Source organism: Spermophilus citellus (genome assembly GCF_964194105.1).
Source record: "Spermophilus citellus genome assembly, chromosome: 5".
NCBI lineage: Eukaryota > Metazoa > Chordata > Mammalia > Rodentia > Sciuridae > Spermophilus > Spermophilus citellus.
In genome coordinates, this window is record NC_138186.1 from 139234481 (window position 1) to 139252264 (window position 17784).

General features: G+C 34.8%; 1 protein-coding gene across 1 annotated transcript in view; it reads left to right on the plus strand.

Moving 5' to 3' along the window:
* LOC308649636 (uncharacterized protein) overlaps nt 1-17784 on the plus strand; it is a 166277-nt gene that overhangs the window by 75308 nt on the left and 73185 nt on the right. Inside the window, exons 2-5 of the mRNA XM_081295357.1 lie at nt 7564-7626; nt 8546-8803; nt 14369-15343; nt 16032-16072. Coding sequence (XP_081151483.1) covers nt 15227-15343; nt 16032-16072 — 158 coding nt within the window. The 5' untranslated portion in view covers nt 7564-7626; nt 8546-8803; nt 14369-15226. The remainder of the gene's footprint in view (nt 1-7563; nt 7627-8545; nt 8804-14368; nt 15344-16031; nt 16073-17784) is intronic.

The window sequence follows — 17784 nt, forward strand, 5'->3', positions numbered from 1 at the left end:
AGATTGCCTCTTCAATTTATCATTTTTTTCTATATAAGAAAATTTACAGCAAAGAAGATACAACAGTGAGCCCATGGTCATGAAATCCATTGTTCTTATTATAAACCACATAATCTACAAATGGTTGGCACTGAAGAGCGATAGAATAGTTATCAAAAGCACAGGTGAAGCACAAATTTGAAAATTACACTAGACAAAGATAGGTAATTTTAGTCCAAGACACAAATCAAATAACTAATATATGGTGCCATGACCATTAGTTAAAATAAACAATGTCCATCAATTAGAATACATATTACCAGATGTCAAGGGCTGGAAATAGAAATGACCTGTAGAAAGTTTGTGCCTCTATCTTCTGAAATTTGATCTCTGTGTGTTTACTGGTCTTAGTTTCTAAAGTATAAAATATCCACCAGTGTAATATAAGCTACAGCTTCTGCCTGTATATTTCAGATGCAAATACTAATGGACCAGTGGTCAAGGAGGGAGCACTACTTTGACAATGGTGATTGGTCAGATCATCAGAAAGATTTTATGATATACTGGGGACAGGGAGTAGCATGCTTGGCATTTGGTAACCTCCTGGTATGTTTTGCCAAATTTTAATGATAAGTTGCTAGATAATATAGTCATAGTCTAAGAAGGGTTTGGTTATCAGGTAGTTAGGTTATCAATCAGAGATGAGTTTGGGTCATCCCACCAGGTAAGCCACCAAGACCAGAACAGGTACTAGTTGTGGAAGAAAAGGAACGAGGATGGACTGTGGAGGAAGGAAACAATAACATACAAGAGTGGTAGCCTCAAGCCCCAATGCAGCCATGAGACCTTGAGTTGGCCCCATTTACTTTCCTCTAGTGAGTTTATTCCAGTAAACAAACACATCAGAGTTCTGGAGAGATTGCAGTCAGAACTTTCAGCTTTCAGTGTTTTCTGGAAGTTGCCATCTTTTAAATAGAGTCACACCACCCAAAGTCAGTCTTCCTGCAGGGACAAGCTGTATCCAATTATTCCTGCAGGGACAAGCTGTATCCAATTATTTATTTATGTGAAATATGACTGACTGATACCTTTTCCTTGGAAGGAATTGGAATGTATCAAAAGGACCTTCAGCCTCAAGTCTCCCCTGGAGTCCCCTTCTATTGTTACTGCATTGTAGCCCACCTTCTCCCTCAGCCTAGTCTCCTTTCTTCCATTCCCACAAATGTTGATACTGACAATAATTATTCCAAAATGTTCTTTTATACAAAGCTCAATCTCCTAGTCAACCTTCTGAGGAATCTGCTTTCCTATATTAGTATATACATTGCAGTGCATACACTTAATGATTTGGTGAAAGTGTGCTGCCTAAATTTTCTAGAACTTTTCTTTTTTCATAACAGTTTATCCTTTGAATGTTCATAGATAACACACCATTCATTCTTTTACCCACTTTTACCTATTCTCTTTCATGCTTGGGAAAGTGTGTTCTGCTAGAAGCCAGAATAGCAATTATTAACGGAGAGAAAAGCAAGTAAGAGGCCATCCTTAGCTCTTTTTTAAAATATGCAACAAGTATCATGTGATTAAAAATATTGATAGAGTTTATAATTAGTCCACCAAATATTTGGCCTGAAACATTTGTATATAAAGTGCAAATTCATCTTGATTTTGACTCAAACTTTCCATAGCCTCTTCTTTCTTCTTGTTTCAAACACGTTGACTTTATTTTTATCAATGTTAATATCAATCATCTTTAGGAAGACTGTAACTTCGAGTTGTTTGAGCTATGTGAATAGCTGTGCCAAGTTTTTATGTTTTGTCACTTCGAGTTGTTTGAGCTATGTGAATAGCTGTGCCAAGTTTTTATGTTTTGTCATTTCTCTTCTTGTATACAGCTTATAGCATAGTGAAACTGGCAGAAACTAAGGGCCAATGTCAGGGGCTAACTGAAGAACAGATGAATAACCTTGCCAATATTATAGCCCCATTGATAATATGAATCAAATTCTTAGTTTTATTGGCTAGGCCTAAGATCTAAATATCTCAGCAAATAAACACAAATGATTCCCTTAAATGCAAATTCTTGTGGAAACAAATGACAAATCAGAAGTGAATGGGTAAAACTTGAATAATTTCTTCCTCAGTGTTTAATAAGATTCACCAGTAAACTAACTGAGACTAGAATTTTTCTTTTGGGAAGCTTTTAAGTATGAATTTTATTTATTTAAAAGGGTTATCCAATTTCTTTTTTCCTTTTGTCACTTTAGTTAAATTGGTTTCTCAAAAGAAATTTTATCCCTTTTATCTATTATGTTCAATTTATTTTTACAAAATAGTAAAATAGTGACTCTATTTAGAAGATGGCAACTTCTGGAAAACACTGAAAGCTGAAAGTTCTGACTATAGTCATGGTATTTAATCTTTCATTCCCTCTTATATAATCAATTTTCCATTTTCATTTTTCCTAGGGAAAACAACTTGCCCTAGCACTTCTTATAGTGTATGTCTGCTAAAATGCTTTGTTAGGTTGACATTTTATTTTCTTTCATTACTTTAAAAATGTTGCCCTATTGTCTCCTAATTTCCAATGTTCTGATGAGAGTTCTGCTTCTTTCTTATTGTTGGTCCCCTGTGTTTAATGTGTAGTGATTGACATATCTCTTTCCTCTCGGCCTTTTTATGTTCTGTGTAACTTCGGTTTCTCCCTGCTCCTTCTTTGGTGTTTGCTAATTATTTAAATATTATTAAATTATGGGTGGATTTTTAAAAATAAAGCTTTGAAAGTTTCAACCATTACTTCCTAGTCTCTCTCTCTCTCTCTCTCTCTCTCTCTCTCTCTCTCTCTCTCAATGGAATTCCAGTTACACAAATTCTAGTTCATTTGTTATACTTCCAAAGGGACTTTGATGTTCTGCTTTAGAATTTTAAAATAATTTTTGTGGCAAATTTTTTCATGATTATTAACAATTCTGATAAAAGTTCTAAAACAAATAGCAAGCAATTCCAACAGTTTATATATACCTATAGAAATGGCTAAGCCATATACCTCATTTTTTCTTTTATGTCTTTTGTATTGGCAACAATTTGCAGTCTAGAGTCTATACTGATCAGTAGTAATGATAGTAAGCATCTTTGTCTTTAGCATATCTAAAAATTTATTATAAAAATTGAGTAAAGAAGCACCAAGAGATAACCAAGTATAAAATTTTATGGCTATGGATGCTGTTTGCTAAGGTTATTAAAAGATATCTTCAACTTATTTCATTTGAGTTCAATAGGTTTTGAGATTTTTTATAATTTTCTTAATTATTGGGAAAATATGGGGCAATAATTTACTGTTCTCCAAACATTTCAAATTGCCATTTCCAACCCATGTTGAATATCCCTTCTTTGTCCCTGGAGCCTGTGTGACCATATGATTTGCTTTGGCTTAGTAAGTATGAGCAGAAGAGATGTGTGCCACTTCCTGGCAGAGCCTCCAGAGCCAGTGTGGCTCACAGATCTCTCTTTCTCAGACACAACCATTGTGTAGGTGCATGAAAGAAGGACCTTCCCCAGCCTGGATCCCTCAGTGACTGCAGTGAGCAGAGCCATTCTACACCATGTTGGGTGATAATACAAGCAAAGCCTTAATTCTTATCTTGGTAAACCATGCAGATAGCAGGGTTGTTATTCATACTGTATACTCTAACCTGTCCTTTATTTTCCTTTTTATGCTAAACCATTCTTCCCTTTAAGGTCCTTGTACTTGATCAGAATACATCACTTATTACTAGTTTTATCTCATACCTTTAATTAAACTTTATTTTGCACCTAGTAGACAAAAGCCAGGTAAACAACACAGAACAGAATGTTTTCTTTAAAAAGTGCTTTCTTCTAAGAGTAAAATGGATGAAAGAAAAATAATTAAGCATATAGACTCTGTTTCAGGAGACAATAGACAGTTTGTTAAAAGGAATTAAGTTTCCAAAGACTATTCTACATGGGCCATGTCAGCTTAGGAAAAAAGAAGGAAAGAAAGAAAAAAAATTTTTCCTGAAGGAATAATCCAGAAAGGTTTTATAGAAAAGGTGACACTTCATCTGGGATTGAATGATGGAAAGAACAATGATGGGAAAATTCTAGGCAGTGTCTATTAACTATATATACATATATAGATAAACAGATATACTCTGGGGAAAGTATAAGCAAGATACGTTAAAGAAATAGCAAGTAATACAGTTTGGCTTCTTTGTATTAGCAGTTAATTTATATGAATATGAACTTTATTGTATAGGCATCGCAGGTTTTGGCATAGAGGAAAATTTTGGTTATTGTTTTAGGAAGATGATTGTGTTGCCAATGTGTGTGTAGGATGAACTGTGAGAGGCAGGTACTGGAGGTCTTCACTGTTGAGGTGGGACAGTGGACGACCTGGAAGAGGGACTAGAAAAGAAGGAACAGCTCTGAGTTGTGTTGAGATACATAGTTTACAGATGTCTTCACCTATGACTTAGCACTTAAAAACTTAAAATTTTTGGTTTTGCATATTGGAGGTCATATAAATAGAGGCTATAACTACTAGATGCTCCTTATTGGATAACCACTTCAAACAGAGTATTTTGTGTTATTGAACACTGACTCAACGTGCTCATGTTCAATAGTAATACCAAAACCAAAAGTGAAAACACAGATGCTTCGGGAAAGAAAAGTTGGCCACGAAAATTTCTGGGAATTAGGTAGCGGTTTTCTTTTTCTTTTTATTTTTTATTTTTTATTTTTTATTTTTTTGGTTTCTGCTGCACAATAGTCCATTGTAATTCAGGTGTATTTGTTTATTCTGGTAGAAAAAAAAATCCTCCCACTAAAACAAAAGTGCCATTATAAAGAGCTAGACAAAACCAACACCACCCTACTTGGCCATGTCTTGCGTGACTGTAAGGGGTCACACCCGGATTGTTATCAGGCTTCCTTTGTCTCCTTGTGAATTGTAATACTTCTCCATGTTCTAAAGCATTATTTGTTCAGGGAAGAAGGGTTGGGTGTCAAGCGTGGGGTGGGGGTGGGGGGGTTGTCTAGTGGTTTCTAAAGTGGTTACATGGAAAATCATTTCATAATATGTTTGTCAGCATGTCTTTCTTCCACTTCTGGTTTTGTTACCTTCTCTCTGTTTTCAGTGTAAACGGTGGTACAAAGTGAGCTATCTTCCTGATGCTCAAAATAACTATGTATTTGGGTGAAAGTTATAATGTTGGATTCCACTTTTAGCCAGAAATGCAAACAAAGCTTAGAGACTGCTTGTTCCTTGACCCCAAATTCATTCCATGTTGCTATAGCATCACTCCTGAGAAAATGGGCCTGCCTGTTTTCCTCCCCATAGACACACTCAATGGGCTTTTGTCAGCTCTTGAATTATAGCATTAAAATTTAAACACTAGGGATTTAATGGAGGATTATTATGACACTCCAGTGCATTCTTTCTGTTGTCATTAGCAACAACCCCAAGGATAAAATAAAATAATTGTTTTCCAAGACGATGTAAGAACTACCTTATATTCTTGGAGTTATAAAAACAGATTTGTGTGTATTACTATTAATATGTCAAGTATTGGTAATATATAATACCAATCCAATAATTCGAGAGTTTCTTCCCCTTTAGTTCAACCAGTCTACAAAAGCAAAGATATTTCTATAGGACCCCAAGAGATGAACTTGAATTTTCTGCTCCCAAACACATTCTCCACTGTCCGGAAGATGTGCAAAGACAAAAGCACAGTGTTCTCCATCTCAATTCCTTCAAAGTACTGTTGGAATAAAAGAATCCTCACTGAAGTCTCCAAATATTTGTCTATATGGTATGGAAATGATTGAGGCTATTCCAGATAGGATTCTGGGAAGCCTGGCTACTGAAAACTAAAGAATGCAATGGGGAATTTGTTAATTACAATATTGTTTACTTCACTGGTCATATTGTGGTATCCCAGAAGACATCAGCGTAAATAATAAAAACTAGATATTCTTTTGAATGATACAGTCTGATAATGTTTCTTAAAAGCAATGTTGCAACTAGGTATATTTTCATTGCCAGGCCTTTGCTCATCTAGTTGAATATCAATTTATTGCTTCTATTGTAATGTCAGCCTCCAGGTTTACTTTCAGGATTGTATTTTTCTTTTTAGCAAAAGAGATCACAAAAATTTTGTTGCTTTTTCAAAATATGGATATACCCTATTTTCTTCTATATTCCTCTGGATAACATTTTGTATTTTATTTAGAGACAGATTTCCACTGAGTTGCTGAGCACCTTGCTTTTGCTGAGGTTGACTTTGAACTCTCAATTGTTCTGCCTCAGCCACTGGGGTTACAGGTGTGCACTACCACACCAGGCTGGATAACTTTTTCAAATGATTTTTTAAATGATTTCCCTAGTGCAAGTTCAGTAAAGAAATGAAACAAAATGAGTATCAGGTAATAAATAATCCTCTGAATTTTTGTCCCCCAGAGATTGTATTTCTTAACCTTCATGTGAGTCTTTACATATAGCAATGGAAATAAGACTTGCTTTCAAAAGCTATCCAGGGCTACCATTACCAGTTTCTTGTGTTTTCTGTCAGCATAGAACATACCTACATCTTCATATATGGTATTTTTACATGAAAATGATAAAATTGACAGTTTGAGCACTTTGATTTTCATGTAAGAATAAGTCTTATAATCAATAAGTTCAGAACTTCTGTGGGGAAACATAGGGTTGCAGTGTTGTAGGACCTGAGTTGGAAGCTTCAGGAAGGAGACTATAGGGCTGGCCTTGAAGTTGTCCTGCTTAAGTAGTCACATTGCTGTTCTGATTTAGATGTACATAGCTCATAAACAAATGACAACAGTAATAAAATATGCCTTTTATTCATATTTTACACAATACTGAGAAAATGCCTACTTTTCATGAAAACAAAAATTGTATTATTTTTGTTTGTCATGGTTTTAGATAATTTTTCATGGTTTGTAGGAAACAACAAGTAATTTCTCTACTGAGTTCCTAAAATAGATTTTTAGGTTGCTCCTTGTCATTTGCTATCAAACACAATGTTGCTATAAAAATTCTTGCAAATATTACTCTATGTACCTATATGAATATGGTTTTATTCCAAATTACCAGAGGTTGAATTATTTAGGTGAAAACATAATGCACATTGATGTCACCATCATTGAACCAGACCAGACCTTTAGGAGAACTCCTGTAAACTTAAGGTCCCCACTGAGCCAATGGCTTTGCTTTGGGACATAAAGTAAGAGATCAAATTTCCTCCAGAGGTCTGGCTGCCACTTCTCATATAATACCCAGATGCTGGTGGGGCCAGGCCAACTATGTTCTTGAATATATTACTTTTATCTGACAAGTGAAGTTTTCTCACTTTGTTAGTCATTGAGTTGTAGCTGATGCAGGCCAGAGAGTCACAAGGCTTCACTGCATGAGGTATTTGACTTTGTCAAGAGCCCAAAAGCAAGTTATCATTTTAAAAACTACCTTTTCTTTCTTTTCAACTGAGCATGGTGATGGTACCTGTCCATAATTCCAGCTACTGAGGAGGCTGTCTCCCCCCACAGGTCTGGGTAAGATCATGACTTGGGCAGTTGGGTCCAACAGAGTTCCCCAGCATAATGGAACAGGTGTGTACAACCTTTGGTCTCTTTTCGGAACTGGAAGACCTCTTTGTAAAGCTGCTGAAGTCAGAGTAGAGGTGAAAGGAGTAATCAGATTTTAAAAGTGAGAGGGGCTCCATGCCTGTGAGCAAGGCAGTAGATTCAACAGGAGCTGGTTTTGAACAGGTGCAGGCTCATGGCTTGACCAAAAGAATGTCTAATGATTTTAGCTACACTGAAGATTATGCTGACACATTGCTAACACTATTTATTTCAGCTTCAAGGGCTCCCTGGTTCATCAGCCACAGCTTCTTTGCCTTTGGGCTGGCGCTGCAAGGCTTGCTGCCCTTTTGTCATGGTAGCATCCACTCACCCACCCCACAGAGGAAAGTGCAATAACCAAGCACCGCTTCAGGAACTTATTTCAAATCTACCTCTCACTATTCAGCCTCTAAAGATTCATTGACTGGAAGGACAGTGGGACCACCTCCCTTCACCTCTCCCTCTTGCCCAGCATTTACTATCGGATCCAGAGATTCTTGTCATATTTCCAAATATGACCTGTGGCTTCCTATTCTTTCTCTTCCTGAAAGTCACATTTAAGTCAGCATCCCATTATCATCACCCAAGTTATTAAGAACTGTGAAGGATCCATATGCTTTCTAACTTGTAAGCTAACAAGATAGTCTTCCAGCTTTATGGATGTAAAAGATGACATGAGACTCCTGTGTCAGAGACAAAAGACTTTGTCACAGTGTGGTAAATGTCATGAACATCATTCTTCTTTTGAATTTCCTTTGCTATCAAGCCCTTTGGAAGTGACACAGATGGGCACAAACTCAGTTAATGCATCAATGGTTTGTGTTGCAGTAGAAGAACCCTGCACAGAAAATGTGAATATTTTATGATGACAGCAAGCATGTCTTGCTTTTTTCTTTTTCTCTAGAGAGAGACACTATATCACAGTGGACAGCAGACATGCCTGCTTTCTGTTCTAGGGGAAGAGAAGACCTCGGTCATTCAAGATTTTTCATGAGACAAACATCTTTATAAAGATAGTCCAGATCAAATGACAGTCAGTGCCTCTGTTCTCAAGGCGCATCAAAATGTGAGAGACCCGTGGAGAATTGTTCCCCAACGCATTCTGTAGCTTGGATGTTTTTCAATGTATTCAACTACTCTCTCTCAATCAACCCTGCCATTGGTGAGTATTCTTTTATTAAAAACTAGTACTAGCTGATGGGATAATGCTTATGCACTCTTCATTTCTATTGGATAATTTACCAGATGGAATGCTTAAGTACAAGTAAATATGCTTAACTTTAACATATGTTGCAAGTTTGCTCTACTGAGAGGTTGTTAAACTTTACATTTCAAACTGGTAAATCCAAGAATGATTTACTTCCTCTTTAATCTTTCCTAGGAAAGAAACTGAAGGAAGAGGCTATAGAACTTGGTTAAAAGTTTTAAAAAGACACCTTAAATATAATGGTATGAAAAGTGATATCACTGTTTCTAAATGACAAAGCTTTTTATGATATGTTATCAGAAGGATAAAACAAAGCCTAGGAAATTTAAGTAAATGTACACTTAGCTTCCTCAGAAATTTAAGATTTTGCCGAAATCTATTAAAAATGGAAGACAACACATTCTTCTTTCTGTGTGATTCAAAGTTTTCAAATCTTTATATTTGAAATTCCAAAGTTATGACTTTTTAAAATAATAAAGAACATTTTTAATGTTGCTGGTAAAACTGTGTTCACTTGTTAACTATGTTTCTTGTATGAAACTAAAGTTACCCACCAGTCTTATAATATTAACTTCCTGTAAGACTCCACTGATCTGTTTTGTAACTTCCCTCATAATATCCTGAACTTACTTAGTAGCATCAAAAATACAAAGAAGCTTTGTTAAACTTTCTACCACTATATATTCTAGTTTATATTATATAAAATTATGCATGCTGTATAATCACAAAATATCTTATGATTTAACATATTCAATTCTAACAAACAATTATTATTCAAAATTTTCTAATTTCTAAATTTCTTTTTTTTGAACTTCATTTTTTTTAATTTCTTAAATTTCTACAGATTTCTACTTAATGAGAAACAGTACTTATCATTATATTAATTCTCCTGGAGGAAATCCAGGTCTTTGGGATCTTGCTTTATTTATGCCTGTCAAATATTATCTCTGATCAAAGATCACAGATCACAACAAAAGCAAATCAACTTATTGTTGAGAGTAAAGATAATCAAAACACAATATATTTCCATCCCCAAAACAACAGATAGGGGTATTATCTGATATAGAATGTATGTAATAAAGTATTTTAAAACAGATGACAGAAAATTTAAACTACCTTATAGATTTAATGAAATACAGCTTTTAAGAATGAAAATATAATCTTTAAAATTAAAAATTTAGCAGATTATCCACTTAACACAAATGAGACAAGTTTCATTTTATGTATATATTTATTTTAAATAACACAAGTTTCATTTTAAAGAAATAATGGGAAATCCAACACAAAGACAAAATAAAGTGAAAATAAATTTAAAAAGTGGCTAAGAGATAAGAAAAGTAGAATATGAGGATCTAAATTTGTTTTATCAGTTTGTGAAGAAGAGAATAGAAATCCATAAGAGAGCCAATTATTGTAAAGGTAATGATAAAAAAATTTCCAGAAAAACTCCAATGAAAGACAAGAACATACAAATAGAAGGAGCACAGATGGAATGATAGGCACTGTAATGAGTAAAGATTCACAAAAATCCAAGTAAAAAGAAATGTGAATAATTTTTATTGACTTTTTATTTATTGAATAAAATAAAATGAATCAATAACTATGCTCCTGCTAGCCACTAAAATGTTAGAACTCCAGAAATGAAGAGAAGCTCTTAAAAGCAGGCTGAGAGGATACACAAATCTTCTAAAAGCAAACTGAACTAACAGGATGCCTCAGCAGTAGGAACAGGAGTCAGGACACAGCGAAACAATAAGATTGTCCACCTAGAACTATGTAACCAGCCAGTTTCTTTCAATAATAAGGGAAAAAAATCATGACATGGAGATATATAAGAACTGAGAGCTTCCTCCTTGGCAGAAGAGGACATGACTCCAAAAGGAAGATCAAAAATTTAGTGTGAGGTGTCCCCCAAAAGCTCATGTGTGAGACCATGCAAGAAGGTTTAGATGTGAAATGACTGGGTAATGAAAGCCTTAACCTAATGAGTGTATTAATCCCCTGATGGGGATTAACTTGGTGGTAACTGAAGGTGGGTAGGATGTGGCTGGAGGTAGGTCATTGGGGGCATACTTTTGGGGTTTATACTTTATCCATGGTGAGAGGAGTCTTGCTCTCTCTGCTTCCTGGTATGATGATTAGCTACCACAACTTTCCAACATGATGTTCTGCCTTAGCTGAGGCACCTAGGAATGGAATTGTTTGTCTGTGGACTAAGACCTCTGAAAACATAAGCCCAATATAAACTTTTCCTCCTCTAAAATTGTTCTTTTGGTCAGAGCAGTGAAAAAGCTACCTAAACCAAATGCATAAAAGCAACGAAATTGGAAAAAAAAATATGTACAAAATAGGTAAACTAAGAGTGAATTTTTCAAGGGAGATTAAAGTCAAATAAATAGTACTAGGAATGGAAAAAAAGAACATAACTAATGATAAGGCAAGAGATAAAAAAAAGATAATATCAGAACACTATGACACTTCACATTTGAACACAGGGAGATTAGAGGCACTAGGAGGAAATGTACAACAAAAATCTTATAACAGTAAGATTCAATTTATAATAATAAAATTAAGAATAATATTAATAATTCAAAATTGAACCAGTGTTCAAAAATAACAACAAAACCTTTTTAAAGTCAGTAACATATCCAGAAAATTTTAAAGAAAAAGTTTTGCTGAACTTTTAAAAAATATTTCATTCCCATCTTATACAGAAGGAACCAGAAAATGGAACTAAAAGGGAAAGAACTTCATTTCATCTAATAAAGCAAGTATGATCTTAATAATGAAACCAGAGATATTTACCTTCTATTACTGTAACAAATTTCTACAAACTTAGTTGCTTAAACGAACACATATTTCTTATATATAATTCTAGAACTTAGAAGTCTGGCACTGATCTCACCACACAGAGCTACTTTTCTTTCTGAGTTTTAAAGGCTGCCCTCATTTCTTGGCTCATGGGCTTCTTTCTCCAGGCAGCCCCAATGGTGAGCTTTATCTACACACTGCATATCTCTCTTTCTCCAGAGCAGGGATATATTTTCAACAGGATGTAATTAGATTGGGCACACCTGGATAATCCAGGTGACTCTTCCAATCTCAAGATTCTTAATATTGTCATCAGGTTGGCCAAGGCACTTTTTTCAGAGAATAGAATGTGGACATCTTTGTGGAACCAATATTCTGCCTAGTAACACTTGGGAAACAAAAATATGAAAAGAAAATTAAAGGACATGAATACATATGCAAGCATTATAAACAAATTTTTGACAAAAGAATAAGTTAGGAATCAGAGTTCACAATAAGTTTATAATCAAGAAATTCAACATTGTTAAATATCTCAAAAAAATCTAGAATTAGTATATTCAGAGAAAAGGAGAGAGGTCACATAATCATCTCCAAAGGGACAGAAAACAGTATCTAAAATTCAACAGTTATTGACAATATTAAAATTATTCTTAATAAATTGAAAATAAAACTCCCATAATCTGATAATAGGAATCAACAGAAAACTTATAGCAAATATCAGCCTTTACAGCAAAATATTAAAAGTGCTTCCTCTGAAGTTAGAAATGAGAAGACCCCTCCCATTCAACATAGCAGCCTGACAATCAATTTAGACAAAAAGAAAGAGTAGTTCTAAGGTTTGGAATAAAACCTAAAATCTTTATAATTCATGGGTAAAAAAATTCCAAAGAATCTACAGAATTAAAAATATAATATATACAGATGCTTGGGGGAAATTAATATATAGAAAGCTGTACTCTTGCAACAAAGAGTTGGAAATGTAATTTTAAAGTAGATATCTTTTTACCTTATCAAAAAAGTACAGGCTACATAAAAATATACTTTCTCCAGGAAGGCCCATATTTAAAATTTTTGTAAAGAAAACCTTTAAATATTATTGAGACATTCAAGACAACTTAAATAAATTTAAATCTTTGCCACTTTCAAGGAAGACTTGCTATTATAAGGAAATCAATATCCTCAAATTGCCTAAATGCAATTTCAATTTAAATTGAACAGGATTTTATATTTTAGAAACCTAAGAATCTGATTTGGAAATGTATGAGGAAAAGGAAAAGTCCAAGTTAAGGAATACTTGAAGAAAAATAATGTGAAGGGATTTCTCCATTAGGCATCAAAACTTTCTACAAAGCTGCAGCATTGACAGTGGTGTAAGTTCACAAACAAAAACGATACAGATAGTAGAAAAAATTATAAATCCACGCATACATAAAATGGTATATAATTGTGGAAGCACATAAATGGTAAAATTAGGTCTTTTCAATAATTAATGCTTGTACAATGCCATGTTCATTTAATGATGGGTCATTCATTCCAGAAAACATGGAATAGATCTACACAATTCCTACCAATCACTTAGATTGCTTAAACATTTAAATTCAAAAGTAAGATTATTAAATTTTAGAAAAAAAAATGAGAATTTATAATCTTGGAGCTAATATTGATAATAAGTAGAGTGGTTTCCTTTGGGGACAGGAAAGTGAGATAGAGAAACATGTAAGTGTAATAGGTAAAAATTCCAAAGTTGTTGACAATATTCAAGTTCATAAACCTGGAAATGGGTTCATTCTTTTCTTCTTACATTACCAAAATTGCAATGAACATTCTTGAACCCTTGTGTTTTAACCTTGAGTATCCCTTAATGTTTCTAGAAATGGAATTGCTGACTCAAAGTACACAGATTTAGGAGGTCAAATTGATCTTCAATTTAGGCTGCCCCGAAAGCATGAGTTGCTATTTTCTCTTTCCTACATACTGTGGTATTAAATACCACAATGTAGATGCTAATAGGAATAAGAATCAAGTCAAGGGAAACTCAGTGAATCATTTCCTCATTTTTCCTTGTCTTTTGTCCCCCATTTATAACCATAAATGTAAAACTACACACTACTAACTATTAGGAGAAATATCATAGGGAAAAGAGAGAATTCTATGAAGGGAAAATTTAAAACAATGGTCCTCTACAGATTTCAGAGAGTATTGTATCCATACAATAATCATATGCCACCATGAGAAAAGAATAATCAAGTACTGAAAATGTTTTTATAACTTAAAATTGTGCTCTAGAAACAAATTATTTTAAAATCATGATTGTGCAAAAAAAAATTATTTATAAAGAAGTTGAAAATCATGATGAGATAGGCCTGGTAGAAAATCTAGAAAGTGATTTAGAAAATAAAGTCACATCTAGAATAATCTCCCGGAATGAGAAGCAAAACACCAATAAGATGAAAATCAGATGATGTGTGTAAAAATGTTTCACTATTAAACTATATATGTTATTATACTAAACCATATACTATATAGTTTTATATATTTGTAAAACTGTATAGTAAAATGTAACATATAATGAGAGAATTCTAAACATTTGAAGAGAAAATTGAGACAAATACATTTACCTTGTGTAAAAATACATGAGCATATCCATGCATATGTATCTAATTGAATAGTTACTATGTGACATCATTAAATCTCATTCTCTTTCATAAGACATATTTTATTATGGAATTATTTCTCATCCTTGTGGAAATCACATAGGTTATTAAGAATTACAAGATGGAATTTAATACAGGCTGAAGTGTGGTAAGCATGGAGTTTTGTACATGCTCTGAAATTTCTAGGATCATAGAAAAGAGGTGTTTGGGGGGACAGATAATGGTCATTTGGGAAACTGGTTCAGTTTTTCCAACTTCTTTGAGACTTGTTTTGAGTTTAGATTTACAGAAAAGATTCTGCATAGTTTTCAACTCATCTCAAACCAATTTGCCTTTTTAGTGGCTTTGAAACTAAATAGTACAGAGAATTTCATTTGCATGTCAAATTGTGCAGGCATTTGGGGTTTTGTTATGTAATTTGGGTTGTCTGCACATGGACTTTCTCTTAAAGAAGCATGCTTCATATAAGATATAAATGCTCAACCTGATGGCCCCAAACTCCTAAAATAGGACCCACATGCCACTGAAATTTAATGGTAATACCAAGAAGTCCACCAATACTTAGGTTTTAAAAACCACGGAGACATACTATGTAAGGTCAGGCAACAGTCGAAACCGAAAGGGGGCAGATTTTAAAAGGTCATTGAACAAGGCTTTATTGAGATGTCACTCCCAGGCAGAACTCTATCAGACCAGCAGAGCAGACAGGAAGAGGGTCTGAGGAGAAACCACACAGGGGCTCAATGGGATTGAAATTTTATGGGGCTTACAGCAGGAAGGGAAGGGCTTGGGACAGGAAAAGGGATTTTTAGAGTCCCTTGTCCCAATGGAGTTGATTGGGGGAACTGGCTGAGATCCAGGATTGGCCAGAAGAACCTGCTGATTGACAGGTGGTTCCGTTGGTGACTGATTGATGTTTCTTTCCATGCATGGGCTGCTTGGTGCTTTGTTCCTACGTCACCACCATCGACCTGACATACTATTCAGTGAAAAGCACTTTTGGCCTAGTCTCACTCTTAGTAACCAGAAGGTAAGTTGCATGCACACACTAGTTCCGACAAAATGAGGATAACTAAACCAGTGACTAAAGTTGTCAACCCCTGAAATGGGGATTAGGTTATGGAGAAAATCAAAATATTAAATGAAGTGCCCCTGATAAATATTGACTTTCTGGCAAGTTTGGGTCTCTTCATGCTAAATAAAAATATGAGGTTTCTTAGTGACACTTGACCTATGAAGTCATCTCCAATAATGTTATAATACATTGGACAAGAAATGCAAAACAAATGAATCCTCTAACTGAGCCAAATTATTACAACACTTTTTGACTAATTCTCTCCATATTATGCTTTCCTTTTGCCAATTACTACTCACTTCCTGAGTATGGTTTGTGTGGTTCTTAGGAATTTCAAGCTGTCGATGTCATAAACTTAGAGAATAATAATGACCACAAGCAGTAAGTATAAACAAAGAGCAGTCAAAATGTAGTATATTAATTTGGGAAATAAAGGGGGTAAACGGAGGGAAATAGCACAAAGGGACTGAAAAGTTTACAAGAAACAAAATTTGTTGGTAGGGTTTAGCTTATTAAATTATCCTCTGGGAATTATAATTACTGTGTTCCAACTTCTTGTAAACAAAAGCCAAAGTCCCAGCATGTTCCTCTTTCTCCTATCTTCAACTGGATTAATTCACTTTATCATCATATTCTTCTACAGGAGATGAAAACTGCTACACAGTGTTCTTATACTTTGCACAGGTACATCTAAAAAATAACATTATAAAGATATAAATTGTGATGGGTTGAGGGTGTGGCTCAGTGGTAGAGTGCTTGCCTTGCATGTATGAGTCCTGAATCCCATCCCAAACACCACTCACACAAAAAAGAAAAAAAAATCATGCATTGTTAAACATATACATTGTGTATGAATGACAAAAAGCACTGTGGCTTGGTGCAGGGTGCAATATATGGAAGAAAGAATGTAAATCTGAAAAACAATATATGTCCCTGTACTCAAAGGAACTTACCATCCAATAGAAGAAAAAAACATGTTCAAAAAAAGTTCCAGGATCTTAGATGTGAACCAAGAGGTGAAGATAGAGGTATGAGTATGATGTGCTGGATGTATAGAACTAGGTTTAACATTTGAATGTTGATTTTTGTGACATGAACTATTGAAAGTTCCACTCATGGCTGTGATGGAGTGTTCTTTCAGATCTGAGAGAACAGGCCTTATAGAGACTTGAGTGATTGTATATGGACACAGTATGCTCTTCTGAATTGGATTTCAGGAACACTAGCTGTGCATGAAGTTGGGATGTGTATCTCTATGGTTCCGAATAACTGGATGACAAAAATATCATCACTATATTCATATAAAAAAATTGTGACTTTCAAATATTGACAAAATAATGATTGGAATTTATCAAAGAAAAATAATCTACCACAACACTTTTCTTTTGGTATCATGGGGATAAAGTGATTGTTTGGTTGACTGCATGAACTCACTCACTCTTCAACCAGTTGTGGTTTTACAGAAACATGATCCTGGCTTCAGAACCCTTCTTTCTTTTCCAGTTCAATTTATGATGCATTTTATGACCATTAGAAGATAGTAAACTAGGGCCCCATGTATCAATAGTTTAGCAATAATTCCTTTTGGGATCGTGAATGAGTCAACTGAATGGAGAACTGATAGGATGGGAGGAAAAGGAATGTAAAAGTGCAAAATAGCCACAAAATGAGCCTGAGCTCTTCTTTTTGTGCCACTTGACAAGCTGTACTTACCTGGGCAACATACTTCAAGTGGTAAGAGGGATCCCTGGTAAATGAAAGAGTCATCACTTACATCCTGCCAGTTCCTCTGTACGTTAAGATAAATTAGCATAAAATGGTAGAAGTCTTTTTTTAATTTTTTTTTTATTTTTTAATCTCAAGGCAGAAAAATTAGGTCTGGCTTTGCCTATCACTGTATGACATTATATATGCCTCACTCTATATGCTTGTATCTTAGCTGCAAAATACAAGTTGAGCCAGACAATCTTCTGGTGCCTTCTAGCTCAGAATTCTATTATTGAAAAAAAAAAATTGCCTCTAGACTTCTAATTAGAATGCCAGGTTTCAGCCCGATGTGAATTAAACTGTCTGGGTTATAAACCAACTACAAAATAAGGTTTATAATGAAAACAGCAGTGACCCTTGGCTGCAGCAAGGCTGCCAGTTCCCGCTATAGTATTCAGTTACCGCTCCCATCCCTGTGCAGCAACTGCCGAGTTATGTAACAGTGACTATTGCAGGATTACTTAATCCTTTCGCCTAACCCTAATTGCACAGTGTGCTTGTGGCTCCTGTAATACCTGGTTCTCTTGGATGACACGCTTCAGGGTACATGTGGCTGCCATCCCCAAATCCAGCTCTTGCTGGTTTAAAATAACACAGTTGTGTGCAACTTGCAAATGCCACTGTTTTTT